We start from the raw sequence: 18,180 nt of genomic DNA, 5'->3' as shown, positions 1-18,180 counted from the left end.
GCTATTTGTCACACTCTTAGAATGCTAGTCATTTGTGATAAATTAAATCTTTTATGATGTTTTCTTAAATATTACACAACATGATAATAGCATTATCAAAACAGTCATTGTTGACTGGTTGTCCTGATGAAAAATATAAAGGATTAATAGATTCACTTAATATAACAATTTATGATTTTCTTGTTTTTCTTCTAGTGGAAGATCCTGAATTTCTACTAAATTCTGATGGAATTTATTTTAATGTCTTCTCTATAAATACACTGTTTAACACAGTTTAATACTATTAAAAGTTTTGCCGTTTTCAGTTGGTATAGACAAGTCATAAGCTGCCAAAGCATAAGCCTGTTTTGCTCACTTAATTTCAATGGTGGTGTTGGACAAGAAGCCTAATATTTTTGTAAGGCTCAATAGAACTGAAAAGATAGTAATGTTAAAGTATTCAGGTTATTCACAAAAAGAGATCTGTTTTTCTAGAGTAGCTATAAGTAAAGGTTCAATAATTTAATTTTCATCACTCAATTAAATGGTTTTGTGCACTTATTACTCTATTTAAACCAACTTCTTAATATTTTAATCACAGTAAAATTTGATTCATCTTATAATTGCATATACTAGTTACTTGTATTTGCTTTGTGTCCTGAACTTCGTTTTTCCTTATAGCTTTTACTTTATACACTTTCTTTCATTCTTAAATTGGGGGATTAAATATATGATCTACCAACTTAATTTGCTTTCTACTAAGAACTTCTATGATCGCAGGTTTTTTCTATGATCTTCTTCAGAATATTTTATTTTCATCTTTATCAAGAGTTAATCTTCAAAATTTTTTTTAATACTAGTTTTTATGTTTTTATCGTTCTGGTATTTCTAATCTTGAGAATAAAATAAAATAGGAAGGGGTTTTTAAAAATTAAATGTATTTATATCATTAATGAAATGTTAAGATGAGTTATTATACAACTGGATAGATGAATGCAACAAAAATTATGTAAAATCAAACTATATGATTAAACATTAAGGAATGGTAATAAAATCACATGGAAAGTGAATTTGTTAAGACACTTCATATTTTATTTTTATAAGAGTTCTAATATGGGGGTTTGTAAATATTATTTCTGTGTTAACTAACTAAAATGATTTGACTTTCTGGCAAATTTCCTCAAAAGATAATTTTATATAAGAGGAGTGAATGTGTACTATATATATGTATATATATATATATGTATAGCATAGTGCTTCATGGTAACAAGGTAACCTGGTATAACCATCCTTATCCAAAGTTAAATCATAAAGTAAGTTTTATTTACTTTATTTAGAAGATAGTCAGTGTGTTTTTTTTTCAAAATGACTAAGACTGCTATGGAATTCCAAAAATTTACTTATTATAGTTACATTAAAAACATTATGGAATTAAGAAAAATGTAAATAGTCCTGAAAAATAATTGCGTTTTGTAGGTTTTCTGAAGTTGAAACAATCTTGGTAGAACAAAAGATAATTTTTTGTTCAGAACCAGTTGTTTAATGTACCAAATGCTTTATAATATGATAAATGCAAGAATATTGACACTATTATTAAGACCAATGAGATGACATCTATGAACATAATGAGCTTACCTTGACAGACATAGATTACAATCCTTATTATAAATTATCTCACTTGCTAATCATAGACACAGGTTCTAAGATTTACTTATTTGTAGTAGAGAATCAAGTACACACTATGTCTAGCATATGCATAAAGATAAAACACTCTTAAAATAGATTAGAACACATTTAAAAGTAATCCCTCATATTCTTATCATAGGACAGTTTTTATGCACACATTATAAGTGCATACTATGTTGTTATACAACTGACTGAATATTAGAATTAATTGATTTTTTAATTTTTTGAGTTTTTTTTTAATTTTATTTGAAAATAATTTCTGCTGTAAAAATTTTTATTGCAGTGAAAATATTGTTTCAGTATGATACATAAGGACTGTTCTAAATGTGTAATATTGCTGAGATAATGGATAGAAGAAGATGAGATTTTGTATCTGTAAAGAAGAAAGTTCATATTTTAACATAATATTAATGAAACTTTTAAAAAAATTGTTAGTCTTATGTCCAAAATAAGAGATGAGTCAAGAACAAATCTTTTTGATGAACTCAGCTAACTTTATTAGAAAACTAAAACAACTTCATTTATTCCATAGATCATTTATTTGTGAGGAAAATGCAAGGAGATGTGAACTGAATGATATATAATTAGGTAGATAGGCAAGCATTCACTTTCATATTAAACCTATAAATTCAATAGGAAGCACCCATAACCTTGAACAAGTACATCCCAATAAAGGTAAAATGTACTTTTAGAGTGTATCTGCAAGTATTAAGATAACTGATTGCATTTCCACATGGTGCATTACTAAATCTGATAATTGCTTCTATTTTTTTTTTTTTTTTGAAGTAAAGAGAGGTAGCCGCTGAAATAAAAGGATACCAGCAATAGAAAGAATAAATAATTAAAGTTGGAAAATACTGATAATTGAAGTAAATTGGTGAATATATTTTTATTAGTTACCTGCTTTTCTTTTAACTTCAGCCACTCTATCTTCAGTTATTCTTATTGTGTGAGCCATAATTTCACTTGCCGTTCTTTTTACTTCTTCAGCGCTGGGACCAGAAGCTAATCCATTGTTAAGACGACGTGAACTTATTCCAATTCCACTCCAGTCACACATTCCATTAGTAACACTTTCTCCACTGCGTTGTTGTAAAATAGTTAAAGCTCGTTTTGTTTTTTCAACCATACTCAAAATACAGTTAAGCATCTGGAATAAAAATATTATTATAAGTAAGAAAATACATTTTTTTTTTTAATAGATCAGCTTGATGAAATGTGGTTTAAACTTTTATAAAACTAATTAAAAGAAATGACTCACTTATCATTTAAATAAATGGAAAATATGCTCCCAAAACTATTATGTAGTTCTATCTTCAGTAGTGTTGCAGATGGCAGTGTTGTTATAGAATTTGTCTTAAAGAAGTTTGGAAATTCAGTTTAGAAAGTGATCATACACTATATTTGAACTTTATTGAATTTTTTCATAGAGTTCATTGCTTTTGTAAAATTTAATTTATTTGCATTCAATTTGTATTGAATATACTTGTATAATAGATGTAAAATCTACATTTTGTGGTTAATATCTTTGTGGTGGTTGTCTGTATGTGTTTTTGTGAAAGTTTCAATCTGTTGTTTGTAGTACTTTACTTGTATAGGTTATTTATATCTCTGGTGGGTGACTACGTATTTGGTTTGTTTAATGTAACATTTAGTGTATTTCATCTCTACTTTTTTCATCTTTACTTTTTTTTATCAAATATATATATTTGATATTGAGTTACTGTATATATTGATATAAGCTTTGTTATTATCATGTGATTATGGGTATTTTGTTTGTGATGCTGATAGCAATACACTTCTTTCCTGAATAAATACCATTTTTCTGATACATACCATTTTTTCCTGAAAATTTTGTTTATTTTATAAATTTTGATTGGTATTTCTTAAAATCACCTATTTTTTGTCAATGTTTTCTTGATTCACTTGTTTTATATATGTTATGTTTTCACCCCCTCTTGCCATCGGGTACTGAAACCTAGCGGTGGCTAGGATGCTCATGGCAACTATGGTTGCCAGACCATCACGCCACTCTACGTCACAAGCTGCTCCCTCGAGCACTGTAAGTAGCATCTTCTAACCAGTCTGCACTCATACCTGACCCAAGGCGGTCGCGTCCAAATGGATTCTCTCAATTCTTGTTTGGATGAACATTACTTAAGTTTTATTTAGTTTATGTTAGCTATCTTTACGTTAACTTATAAGTTACAAGTGTTATGTTACAAAATTATTTTAAACCGCCAAGACGGCGTACAATTAAACAATCCTTCAGTAATCAACAAGGTGTTGTCTTCATTCATCACCTATGAACATATACAGTCCACCCTCGCTCTTCTGCAACGCTGTTAACCAAGGGCGTCCCGTCGACGTCACAGCAATATAACATACTGCCTATAAGTTTATAAGTGTAGCCAACAACATGTATTTGGGTTTTTCATTACAGTGAATTTTTCAGCATTATTTTTGTTGATTTATGTACACATTTAATAGGTAATGCAAGAAGTGTGAAAAATTGCAGGTTTGTGTTATGTAGGATAATTAGAATGTGTTATGAAAAAATATATCTCTTGTGGTGGGTTTTCTGTAGATTTTGAAGCTAGGTTTATCAGATATTTTGAATAAGATGAGGTTTAGAATGCTGTAAAACTTTCTTTTATGTGTATGCCCTATGTAGTCTGCTATGTAATCTCTCCCTATGTAGGGATGTAGTCTGCTTATAAGTGAGAGAGGAATATTTGATGTTTGCACTATATTTCTAAGACGTCAACAGTGCAGTGCTACCATATATTATCTGCCTATGTATTTTTAATTTGTTGTACACCTGTATTTTTAAATAATTAGTTTTGAAAGAATTAAATTTTGTAAAAATGTTTGGGCAAATAGAAATGGGTAAAAACTCATTGGTGGAATGAGTTGAGTGTAATATATGTTGTGTACAAAATATTTTTGTTGTGTTAGAGTTTGTATTAGTTAATAAATTCGGTTATGCGTAGTCATAGTATATCTTTGTCTTTTTATATTCTTGCAATAGTAAAATAATGTATTATTTCATTATACAATACTACTATAAATAGTGAATTTCTCTGATTTGATTATACAACAACACAAATAAATTACATCAATACTTAAACAAAGGTAATAAAATTAATTTTACAACTGTTACTTTCACATATGTATTCTTTTTCTTCTGTTTACTTATATAAATCTTTTTATATATGTTTCCTTCATACTTCTGCTGTTTCAAAATTGTTGGTAAGAGTAGAAAGACCAGATTTAGTATAACAGATTCACTTATCAAATGAAGTAAACAAGTACCTATACCTAAAGCCAGAGTAAAAACAAACAAATATATTAAAAAAGTTATGGGAAAATATGACGTAAAAACAAGTAACCTGTATTACTTCAATGATAAACTTTTTGTAGTTATTGTAAGGCAATCTGTGTTTAATTACAAATGACCAGAAACTGATCAGAATGCCAAATTTTACTGATAATAAACTGCAATTAAATAAATATAAAAAAAATGATTGATTATTGATTTTAATGGTCAAAACAGTAGAGAAAATTATAAACAAACACTAAAAATTCTAGTAAAAGGGATTCAAGGAAGCTGATCATAGGTTGCTGGCAACTTAATAACGGTTAGTGAATTAATTCTTTTTATCCTGTAATTTACTTACAACATGTATATTTTTCCATTCTTCATCAGCAGTTGATCCAACCAGTCTATGTCTGGTATCATCTACATCTCGATGTATTGATGATGAAGAGCTCGATGAATGAGTGAAATTTGAAGTTGGTGGATACTCGGGTGGCATTCCAGGTAATAAATGGTGTGTCAGCGGAAACAATAAACCAGACTGAGCATGTGAGTGATGAGGTCTCTTAGAAGCCGGTGGCATGAATGCACCTCCATCTTCCATGTTTGATATTGTATTATCATAATAACTGTAAAATGGCATTAAATTTAAATTAGTTTTATAAATCTTTAAAAAAAATTAATATGAAGAATAATTCTTACATTACGCAACAAGCCTTTAGTGATAGCCATTATTGATGCAAGAGTGTGAAGTAAGTTTACGCACTCACCAAGGCTTATGTTGTAAACTTTGCAAGAGTGCATTAAATCAGCGATAGAATGCATTGTACACAGAAAAGGTTTTTAATTTTAAAAAAAATACATTAAACAATATATTATTTTCTGTGGCAATAGGTTATTTCTGCCTTTTCTTTGATATTGATCAATGTTAGAAATTTCTTCCTCAGAATCTCTAATGTTAGAAACATAATTAACCAAAGGATAAACAGTGTAATGTAGAAACTTAAAAACTTAAACTTAAACTTAAACTTGCAAATATTTTGCAATTTTTTAAAGATTGGGCATGTATACTTTAATGTATATGTTGTTATTGAGAAGGTCTATTTTTCAGTCACTCTGTAGTTTACTTTAATGCAGATAAAGTTAAACAGAAATTCCAGAATAATTAAATAAAATTAAAGTAGAAAATCCAAAAATAATGTGGTTCTAAATTATAATTTTCAATTAATATTAAATAATCAGATGTTTTACCAACTCTATTACATATATACACATACGTAATAATGCCTCTTAAATTACATATACACATTTTTAAAAATACATAATATTCTATTTCACTAATAACTTCTGATTTTTTCATATTTTTTTTTTTATTGTTATTATTGAATAATTATTTATTGTAAAAGTTTTTTTACAATCAATGGTAAATAACTGTTAATAAATCAGTATATTTTATTTAAAAAAATAAATTAAAAAAAGAAAAAAGAAGATGAGTTCTGATTCAAATTGATGTGTCTTCCCCTTACAGATCCAAATATTTCATTAATTAAAATTTCATTTGGCTATAACTCTGGAACCAATGAAAACAAGTACCATTTGTTATATATGTTGAAAAGCTCTTAGTGAGGGCTTATTACTGCAGTTAAGAAAAAGTTCAAAATCCAATTTTTTTGATTTTGTGCTTTTTTGGACACTTTGGTTCAGTTGATTGCAATCAAAAGGGGTGGTTACACAACTAGATGTTACAACTGCCCTAAATCCAAAATTTCAACATTCTATGGCTAATCGTTTTTGAGTTATGCAAGATAGATATATATGTACATACATACGAGTGTATGTATAGACATCACACTGAAACTAGTCCAAAGGATTCAGGGATGGTCAAAATGGATATTTCTGTTGAAATCTGAAAACTGAAATTTTTCGCGATCACAATAGTTCCTTTACTTTGTACAAGAAAGTAAAAAACAGGTAATGCATTGAGCAATACCTGCTGCTGATTGGTCATTGGCTTAAAAGAGTAGGCTTTTGATTGGTTAAACACCTGTATCATAATGAAAATCTGTTTCATAATGACCCTAATTATGATACAAGTTTCAGCTGCTTAATTTAAATGCTATAATACAGCCATAGAAAAAACCTAAAGCAATGATTTATTATCTTTATTTGCTCATGAAATAGATAAGTCAACAGGTATGTTTTATTGAAAAGCTTAATTGATAGGAATTGTCTAGTGGGTGGTCTGACTTTTTAGTTAATGACTTCTTCATTTCAAATATAGTGATCTAATTTTCAACATATGTGCATAGAAATGTCTTTTTAATTTATAAATCATTAATTGATACTAGCAATTTTTTTTATACATTGGAAGCTCTTATAACTTATGCCAACCTGTATTAATGTTTTAAGTACTGTTTAAACTTCAGTGTATTGATGTTGTACTCAATACTACAATTAGATCAACCCGAGAGTCGTTATTTTGTGTTTATGACTGATATGCTAAGTAGTAGGCATACTCGAAACAATGAATTAACATTGGTTATCTCTGTCCAGAAACAGTTACATGAAACAGATCATTTGTTGCAACTACTTATTAATTTACCAGTTTACTATTTGAAAAAATTTACTAAATAACATGATGAACATTGAAGGCAGTTAACAATTTAGTAAATAAGTTAATTTTTTTTTTCAGAGGTAGAGTTATGATGGTTTGTGATTTTGATGTATGAGTAGATTTCTTGCATTGCAATCCATTTTACTGAATTATTGATTGGGTGTACGAGTATGTGTGCATATGAATGGTATTTTTCTTACATATTTTTAGTTTGAATGAATGTTGAAATGTTTTTCCAAAATATATATGTATTTTTTTTTTATAAATATAATATTATGTATAAGTATTTTAACTACCTTAGTTGGAGATTATATTCTATTCTGGATTATGTATTTTTTTATTGTTTTTACACAAAAATAGATTATGTCTAAAAAAGATCGTTTAACTTTGTCTTTAATTGTATAAATAAATTTAAAAAAAAAATATTCCATACAGTTTAATTTGTTTTTAATATATTACTCTTATCATCTATTTTTTGTAATTTTACTAATACAATTCTTTGATTTCTGGGATATTTATTTTCCTATTTGATATTTAATAATTAATTTAAATTATTCAGGATTTTCTTTTTAGTTTTTCCTTTTTGTCCCACACTACCTTCTTTTTTTCAAATTTAATTTGTCTAATAATTTTATCAAACATGGCCCCTTGGTATGATTATACAATTAATAATTAAGAAACCCACTTACTAACAATTTAAAAAAAAAATTTTATGCGTTCAAGCGCTTTCAGAATAGAATTCCATCATCAGGAACTTAAAAATGTATATTATATTTTTAATTAAACTAAAACTTTGTTGTGTATGTAAATTTGTTTATGTAAAATATAATAGTGGTTGTCATGTGTTTAAAATTGAAAAGGACTTTTTCTGAAGAATCTTACTGTTAACCCTTTCGATGGTAATCTCTTGAAAGTGAGTCAATTTTAAGTAGCAAAAGAAATAACTCTACATAAGTTGGAAGCCCAGTAAAATGTACAAAGAAGAACTGTTTTGTTTATTGAAGTAGCAAAATATTTATTGGTTTAACTGCTTGAAATGAAGAAAGAAACTTGGAGTTTTAGATGTCACTGTTGAACTGCATGGCTTATCAAATGTTGTAGAAGGCGGCCTCAACTCAAGGAGTAAACATCATATGTTAATGTTTTTAAACATGAGACAAATGGAAAAATTTTGTTTACTTATCCATGTTTAAATCTTTAATAAATCAACATGTGTGAGAGGGTACATGCATCAGGAGGGCTGATGTTAAGCAAATAACTATGCATAATTTTTTTATATTCATTATTAAAAATATTTTTACTTTTTTGTAAATTTTGTTTTTGTCATTAATTAACTTTTATGCTTCCATAGGTACCTTTCAGAGAAATAGTGTGACATTTAATTTAATAGATAAGTTAGAAGTTGCATAATACCAGCAAAATATAATTATTATATTAAAATTAATTTTTTCAAATTGCTTTTTCATTAGCTTCATTAATATTTTCATATATGATGCTGCTTCTTTAGAATGAAGTTTTATAAAAAAGAAAAATAATAATAAAAATTTGGAAACTATGAAAATATGTGTTTACTATGTCTATGATTGAAGTAAAATGAACTATTCTATTGCTATTACAATCTGTTTCATAATTTGACTGTAAGTCCTAGGAACTGGATGAAGCATATGTAAATGAGTTAACAGACATGTATCCATTTCCCTGTGCGAAGCTGGTAATTGTGTATGTACTACGCATAATAGTCATGTTACATGAAGTCATGCACCACTATATTAAGTTTATTTGTACTTGTGAATGTATGTATGTATAGTTTGACCAAGCAGGAAGGATTGCTGCTGCTACACTAACAAGAATTTATACTGAAACAGCAGCATTATAAAATTCTTAGATTATTTTTGAAAATTTACAAAGGAAAAATGTAACCATAATTTACTTTACTTGTATACTTTATTGTATATAATATGATTAGTTAGATTTGTAGAATTTATTTAATTTTTTATTGTTAGTTTTAAAATCAATTTTATAATTATAATATCAAAGTAATAATACTTTATTTAATTATCTATTAATTTATTTTAATTACTGAGGTTGTAAATATACAAATTATGTATTATTATAAGTTTTAAATTAAACAACTTTTTTATTTTTTTTTTATTTTTAATAAAAGATCATTCTGAAGAAGCATTATTATTAGAACACAAAAAACATATTTTAAGAAATAAAATACATATTTGAGGAATCTTAATAATCTAAACTTGAAAAAAGCTAACAGTGTGATATGTAAATGTAATATATTAAATAAAATTAAAAAAATTAACAAAATACTTTTAGGGCGACCCTGTGCCTTGTTTTCTTGCTTTTGTTAGCTTTGTACTATGGCGTTTGTTCTTGATAACTATATTATAAGTGAATTTATTTCAATAATAGTTTCTTACATTTTTTTTTTTTTAATTTTCTACAGTTATTGCTGTATTACAGACCATTTTTTTTTCTTAATTAAAAAATGGTTACATGATTTGGTTACAGATTTTTCAAGAAAAGAAGATATTATATCATTTTATAATGTCATTACGACTTTAAAAAAATTCAATAATCATGTTTTATGTTTATAAACAAACATCTGAAAATATCAATTCTCTATTAAGCATGTTTAAGAGGCTAAGGTTCTCCTTGTTTGGTTGAATTTATATATATTGGCAAAAGTTTGTGTTTAGGTATCAAATCAGTGGAAATTTTATGTAATCAGACCATACAAATACTTTAATACAAATTTTTTTTTCTGTGGTCTAATCATAATACCTCTGAATTTATCTGAAAAATTTTTATAATATTATAAAAACACATTTAATTTAACACATTTAAGCTATTTCTTCAGATTAAATTTTTGTAAAAAAAAGTCATTTAAAATAAGAAAACTAAGAAGATATATTTTTATTACTTCAACCAATGAAAAAAGTGAACTTTTCTACTGCTATTACATTGCTAGTTACTACCATTACATTAAAAACATATGGGTGCTTGATTGTTCCTTTTCTGAGGCTTTTCCATAAAGAAGTACCAACTTCTATTTAAAAAAAAAAACTCTTTGCTATCCTCATCTCCTAACTACTAGATATTATGCTTTACTTCATGTACTGCTGGAATACCACAACAACACTTGCTACTTCTATTATTTTGCAGAGTTCTGAGTAATTTTTCTATACAAATCACTTTTCAGGAGTTTTCTTCTATTTTTTGCAATAAAATTTTTTGATAGTTTGGTATGGTATTATTTTCAAAACATAATATTTAAACTAATAAACTTTAAAAATACTGAAAATTAAAATCTTCATTCAAAACCGTAGTACAGATAAGAGGTAGGTAAAAATAAAAAGACTTTGTTGACATTTAAATATTACTTGATCTGCTAATATAAATGAATTGAGATGTAGGAAATGTTTGATTGATAGAAAAGTAATTTCAAATGATCTCAAAAAGAAAAGAAAATATATGTCCTAAAACTGGTCTTAAAATATAGGAACAATTAAATGTGCTTAAAGGTATGACATTGAAACCATTATCGTTTACATCATTTTCATTATTAGATCATAAAACCTTCAATAAGTATAGGTAATTTCACCAATATTTAATTGTTGGTATCTCAAGAGGTTTTTTAGAAATAGTAGCAGCACACAATTAAGCTCTTTTCATATATTTTTGTTAAGATTATAGAAATATTATTCAATATGCAATCATAAGATCAATAAGATCAATAGCCATGAATTTCTGCCATATTTAGAATTACTTCTGAACAAGCTTTAAGTTATTCACAGTAGACAACAATAGGGAAATCCCTTTAACAAAGTGTTATTCTTGAACATATTTCATTCTTATAATTCTAGACAAAAGTTTTACTAAGAAAAGAAAGAAAAGTTTGAACTATTAAGTAATTTTATGTTATGTTATACAGAAAATTCTAAGACCAAAGAAAAAAATTGTTAATTAATGGAAAAATTGAATTAATCTGGAGGTTTAAATTAACTTAATATTCCGCAACCTCTGTTAAGATAGACTCTATAGACATTTACAACTAAGTGCATTTTAATTTATGAAATAACTAAAACATTGAAATTTAAAAAAAGCCACATTATATTCCACATACTCAATCATGTAATTATATTTTTGAAAGTGTAAATAAATAATTTCTTTACGAAAGAACCAGAAGAGGAAAACATATAATTTCTGATGTGCAATTCTTTAGCTCAGAAATAACACTAGAGGAGCTTTAAATATTAATTTCTATTGTTTAATTTGCTTGAAACTGGTGTCATTTGCATGACAAAAAACAACAAAATTAATACTCTCTTCATGAAGATTAAAAAAATTTAGTTTAAAAGATTATTGATCAAACCATATTATTATTTTAATTCATTACTTTCATACAATTTTTTAATTTATAACATACTTTTTTTTGTCTTCAGTCATTTGACTGGTTTGATGCAGCTCTCCAAGATTCCCTATTTAGTGCTAGTCGTTTCATTTCAGTATACCCCCTACATCCTACATCCCTAACAATTTGTTTTACATATTCCAAACGTGGCCTGCCTACACAATTTTTTCCTTCTACCTGTCCTTCCAATATTAAAGCGACTATTCCAGGATGCCTTAGTATGTGGCCTATAAGTCTGTCTCTTCTTTTAACTATATTTTTCCAAATGCTTCTTTCTTCATCTATTTGCCGCAATACCTCTTCATTTGTCACTTTATCCACCCATCTGTTTTTTAACATTCTCCTATAGCACCACATTTCAAAAGCTTCTAATCTTTTCTTCTCAGATACTCAATTGTCCAAGTTTCATTTCCATATAAAGCGACATTCCAAACATATACTTACAAAAATTTTTTACTGACATTTAAATTAATTTTTGATGTAAACAAATTATATTTTTGACTGAAGGCTCGTTTCGCCTGTGCTATTCGGCATTTTATATCGCTCCTGCTTCGTCCATCTTTAGTTATTCTACTTCCCAAATAAAAAAAATTCTTCTGCCTCCATAGTCTTTTCTCCTCCTATTTTCACATTCAGTGGTCCATCTACATTATTTCTACTGCATTTCATTACTTTTGTTTTGTTCTTGTTTATTTTCATGCTATAGTTCTTGCCTAGGACTTCATCTATGCCATTCATTGTTTCTTCTAAATCCTTTTTACTCTCGGCTAGAATTACTATATCATCAGCAAATCTTAGCATCTTTATCTTTTCACCTTGTACTGTTACTCCGAATCTAAATTGTTCTTTAACATCATTAACTGCTAGTTTCATGTAAAGATTAAAAAGTAACGGAGATAAGGAACATCCTTGTCGGACTCCCTTTCTTATTACGGCTTCTTTCTTATGTTCTTCAATTATTACTGTTGCTGTTTGGTTCCTGTACATGTTAGCAATTGTTCTTCTATCTCTGTATTTGAACCCTAATTTTTTTAAAATGCTGAACATTTTATTCCAGTCTACGTTATCGAATGCCTTTTCTAGGTCTATAAACGCAAGTATGTTGGTTTGGTTTTCTTTAATCTTCCTTCTACTATTAATCTGAGGCCTAAAATTGCTTTCCTTGTCCCTATACTTTTCCTGAAATCAAATTGGTCTTCTCCTAACTTCTAACACTTCTTCCACTCTCCTCTCAAATCTTCTGTATAGAATTCTAGTTAAGATTTTTGATGCATGACTAGTTAAACTAATTGTTCTGTATTCTTCACATTTATCTGCCCCTGCTTTCTTTGGTATCATGACTATAACACTTTTTTTGAAGTCTGACGGAACTTCCCCTTTTTCATAAATATTACACACCAGTTTAATCTATCGATCGCTTCCTCACCTGCACTGCGCAGTAATTCTACAGGTATTCCGTCTATTTCAGGAGCCTTTCTGCCATTAAATCTTTTAATGCTCTCTTAAATTCAGATCTCAGTATTGTTTCTCCCATTTCATCCTCCTCAACTTCCTCTTCTTCCTCTATAACACCATTTTCTAATTCATTTCCTCCGTATAACTCTTCAATATATTCCACCCATCTATCGACTTTACCTTTCGTATTATATATTGGTGTACCATCTTTGTTTAACACATAATTAGATTTTAATTTATGTACCCCAAAATTTTCCTTAACCTTCCTGAATGCTTTGTCTATTTTACCAATGTTCATTTCTCTTTCCACTTCTGAACACTTTTCTTTAATCCACTCTTCTTTCGCTAGTTTGTACTTCCTGTTTATAGTATTTCTTAATTGTCGATAGTTCCTTTTACTTTCTTCATCACTATCATTCTTATATTTTCTACATTCATCCATCAGCTGAAATATATCGTCAAAAAACCCAAGGTTTTCTACCAGTTCTCTTTATTCCGCCTAAGTTTGCTTCTGCTGATTTAAGAATTTACTTTTTAACATTCTCCCATTCTTCTTATACATTTCTACCTTATCTTTTTTACTCAGACCTCTTGCGATGTCCTCCTCAAAAATCTTCTTTACCTCCTCTTCCTCAAGCTTCTCTAAATTCCACCAATTCATCTGACACCTTTTCTTCAGGTTTTTAAACCCCAATCTACATTTCATTATCACCAAATTATGGTCGCTATCAATGTCTGCTCCAGGGTAAGTTTTGCAGTCAACGAGTTGATTTCTAAATCTTTGCTTAACCATGATATAATCTATCTGATACCTTGCAGTATCGCCTGGCTTTTTCCAAGTGTATATTCTTCTATTATGATTTTTAAATTGGGTGTTGGCAATTACTAAATTATACTTCGTGCAAAACTCTATAAGTCTGTCTTCTCTTTCATTCCTTTTGCCCAGCCCGTATTCACCCACTATATTTCCTTCCTTGCCTTTTCCAATGCTTGCATTCCAATCTCCAACTATTATTAAATTTCATCTCCTTTTACGTGTTTAATTGCTTCATCAATCTCTTCGTATACACACTCTACCTCATCATCAACATGGGTGCTTGTAGGCATATAGATGTTAACAATCGTTGTCGGTTTAGGTTTTGATTTTATCCTTATTACAATGATTCCAGTGCATCTTGTCACTCATGAACTTGAGACAGATTTGGTAACTACTTTATGAAAATAGGTCTTTGAAACAAAATCTCCTTGCATATTGAAGTGAAAAGGAAAAATATCTAAATTACCAACAGAAAAATTTAATTTAAGGAATCTGAAATCAACCAAATATACTTGTGTGATATTGTACTTGTATATAGTCAAATTTCTTTACAACACCATTGAAAGACTGTGAGATTTCATCAATACAATGAGAACCTCTAATTAGAGAGAAATCGATAAGTAAAGAATGTTCTTCTCTTCTTTGAAATACTTCATGTATTGTGATCATAATTTAAAATTGTTGAAATGTAATAAATACATATTAAAGCATTCAATAGTTTTCCAAGTTGGTTATCATAATCTTTATTGTTTTAGTAATAAGTGTAATAAGTTTTAGTAATTTGTTTAAGTTATGGTTTTTAAGATTTTTGAAAGTGGAAACTACATTGTAATCTTTCAGTTACTTCTTTATTGTAACAACTGATGAACTTAATTATTGGAATTAATTAATTTTTTCTACATTATGAATAATTTTAACTTTTTCATCTAAAAATAAACTATTTTAGAAGATATGGTTCTGGAAAATAAAGAAAATTAAAATAGCCCGTAGGATAAAAATATAAAACAAAAAAAATCCCTTTTGGCTTGCTGAAAGGTGGAGGTAGATTTCACCGGTGCTAAGTAGGCGATAAAAAACATTTACAAAGATCTTAAAGTTAAGAAAAACTTCAAATTTCCTTAATACGACAATAACTGCAAGTGAAAAAAGTTTCACATATTTAGCATACAACAAGCCCCATCTTCTTACAATTACAGCAACATTTTGGTCATCCCTTGCCGTAAGGATTGGTCATATCAAAAATAGTTTTAGGCAATGTTTAGAGAACTAATGGCCACTTTAAACCGATTCAATACTGTGCCTATTATGGGAGGTATGATTCTTTTTTGTCTTTGAAACAGCATTTTTTCAACCCCCTGGGCGACGGTTGGTGATATAAAAAAAAGACTTAGATAAGTTTTAGGCCCTTATCCAAAGAATAGTAGGAACTTTAAATGAATTTGATATTTTACTTAATAAGAAAGAAACATATAACGATATTTTGTTTTTTCAGAAAAGACCCCCATGGCCCGATTTTGGCCATTAACGAACTCGACCGAGATTTTGGGTCGTTTTATTTTAGGTTTCAATTTGAAAGTGATTGTCAGAAAATTACATCAGTTATCGTGTCCACAAGAAAGTGAAATATATATATATATATATATATGTATACATAAACATTTGAACTGATGGTGGTTTTGGGGTCTGAAGGATGTGAAACGCAAAGAAATGTTGAAATTTTCTGGTAGTCGAATCATGGTACCCATTACATAACGTAGCTTTCTTATGAAATCTACCTAACAGTAACAACATTAGTCAAAACAAATTGTACAATATAAAAAAAAACCTATTAACAAAAGTATAAATCAATTCATATACTCTTGTTTCTTGACTAATGGCAAATTGCAATTGATATTTTCCTATTTACCACTTTAAAAAAAAACTGGGTGAGGAGGGGTAATAAAGCTTATTTGATAATCGTGTGATTGAAGATTATGATTGTGAAAGATCATGTACTTATTAGGCAGTTTGGAAGTATTGCTGCCACAAGTAGATTCCGGGAATAGTCTTCAGCAATTGTAATTAAAGCAGTATTTATTTTGCTACAATTATTAAGCATTACGTTGTTAATGCAAGAGTGTGCAGAGATCAGCAAATGTATTGAGATTTTTCAAAGATATTTAGAGAGATATTGAGATTTTTACAAACAGAAAAATCAGTTACAATAAAAAAAATTCAGCATTCCATATCAGAAAAATCCCATTGTAACTGATTTTTCTGATATGGAATGCTGAATTTTTTTTATTAATTTACTTAACATGTTAAAATTTTCGGTTGAAATTGCACCGAATATTGTACTGTTTTTAGTGGTCAGTTCCCCAATACCATGAATTAGGCAATCTGATAAGCATCTATCTCACGGATTGCAGCTACTCTCCTGGCTACACATGCAAAAGAGAGCATAATTTCACAATGATTAATGTGAAAATTTATGAACATGTGAAGACAGTAATGTAACGTAACCCATCTTATTTCCCTCAATGGTATTAATAAATATTCTTTTTATAATACTATCATTTTATTTTTTATTTATTTTTATTTAGCATCTCCAGATTTTAACTCTGTTAATGTAACATTAACAATACATTCAATATGTATTTTTTTACAGAAAAAAATCCATGAAATTTGAGGAAGACCTGAAAGAAAACTACTTTTTACTTATTAGGTAAGACGGCTTTATTTATTTAAAAAAGGTGCACTTTTTAGTCTATTTTTTATTTAAGATAATCCAAGAAAACTCTATCCGTATCGAAACGGGCTGTTTGCAAGTATCGAAAAGAAATAAACATGCGTCAATGTAAAAATAAGAAAGAGAAAGAACAGAAACAAAGCTCTCAAACATGAGAGAGGCTCTTTTGGTTATATTTTTCTATTTTTATCCTAAATTTCCAATTAATCTTTTTTAAATTTTTAGTAAAAAAACGTTGAATATAGAAATGACATCAGATGATGATAAAAAAAGGAAAAAAATGTCATCTGCGTAGGTGATTAGTTGATTTTTGGTTAAAATATCTTACAGATAAACGAGATCACTAAAGAAACTTTCTAAGGTTTAAAAATGGAATAAAAATTGTTTCATCCGGTGAAGAGTAAGACTAGGATACATAAAATAGTACAGAAAAAAGCTTTAGTAGATATAAAAAAAAAATTACAATGAAATTGTACACCGTACGGTAAGAGTCTTCCAGATATCATTTCTTCGGCTCAAAAAACAAAACTTTTTGTAAAAACAAAAAATTTAGAATTTTGTTTAAAAACATACATGTTGAATACCTGTTATAGACAATAGATATACAATAATAGATAATAACAATGTTTAAGCATTTCATATAATAAGCAAAACATAGAAAAAAAATATTATAAAACTCTTACCCCCCCGATTTTGTTTATTAAATAACGAATAATCATAAGAGTTGTATTATTTCTGAAATGAGATATGTATTACATATAAATTAAATTGGGCCGGTAAGAGTTTTGTAACAAATTTTTATATTTTTTGCTTATTATATGAAACGCTTAAACATTATTTATTATCTATTATTGTATATCTATTGTCTATTACATATATTTAACATCTATTTTTTTTAAACAAAATTCTAAATTAATAACAGATTTTGATAATAGAGAGGTACATCTTACATTTTTTGATATCAGTATCATTTTGTTAAAAACAGTTTTATTTATATTACAGAAATTTTTGTTCTTTGAGCTGAAGAAATGATATCTGCCAGACTCTTATCGTACGGTTTACAATTTCATAATAATTTTTTTTTGGATATTACTGCGTTTTGTTAGATTATTTTCTTATTTTTTTTATGAATTATTTTATTTTCCTTTCTTGTATA

The 18,180-nt window shown here is 28.0% G+C and overlaps 1 protein-coding gene across 3 annotated transcripts in view; it reads right to left on the bottom strand.

The window, feature by feature from the left end:
• The window catches only part of nvy (CBFA2/RUNX1 partner transcriptional co-repressor nervy), a 508,624-nt gene that overhangs the window by 17,907 nt on the left and 472,537 nt on the right, over positions 1–18,180 (bottom strand). For all 3 annotated transcript variants that reach the window (XM_075360674.1, XM_075360683.1, XM_075360665.1), the window contains exons 7-8: positions 5,346–5,613; positions 2,566–2,815 (exon numbers count right to left, since the gene is read on the bottom strand). In XM_075360674.1, the coding sequence (XP_075216789.1) occupies positions 2,566–2,815; positions 5,346–5,613 (518 nt within the window). The remainder of the gene's footprint in view (positions 1–2,565; positions 2,816–5,345; positions 5,614–18,180) is intronic.

Source organism: Lycorma delicatula, chromosome 1, assembly GCF_047948215.1.
Source record: "Lycorma delicatula isolate Av1 chromosome 1, ASM4794821v1, whole genome shotgun sequence".
Classification (NCBI taxonomy): domain Eukaryota; kingdom Metazoa; phylum Arthropoda; class Insecta; order Hemiptera; family Fulgoridae; genus Lycorma; species Lycorma delicatula.
The sequence above is the reverse complement of the archived record's forward strand: the minus strand, read 5'-3'. Positions and strand labels throughout refer to the sequence as shown.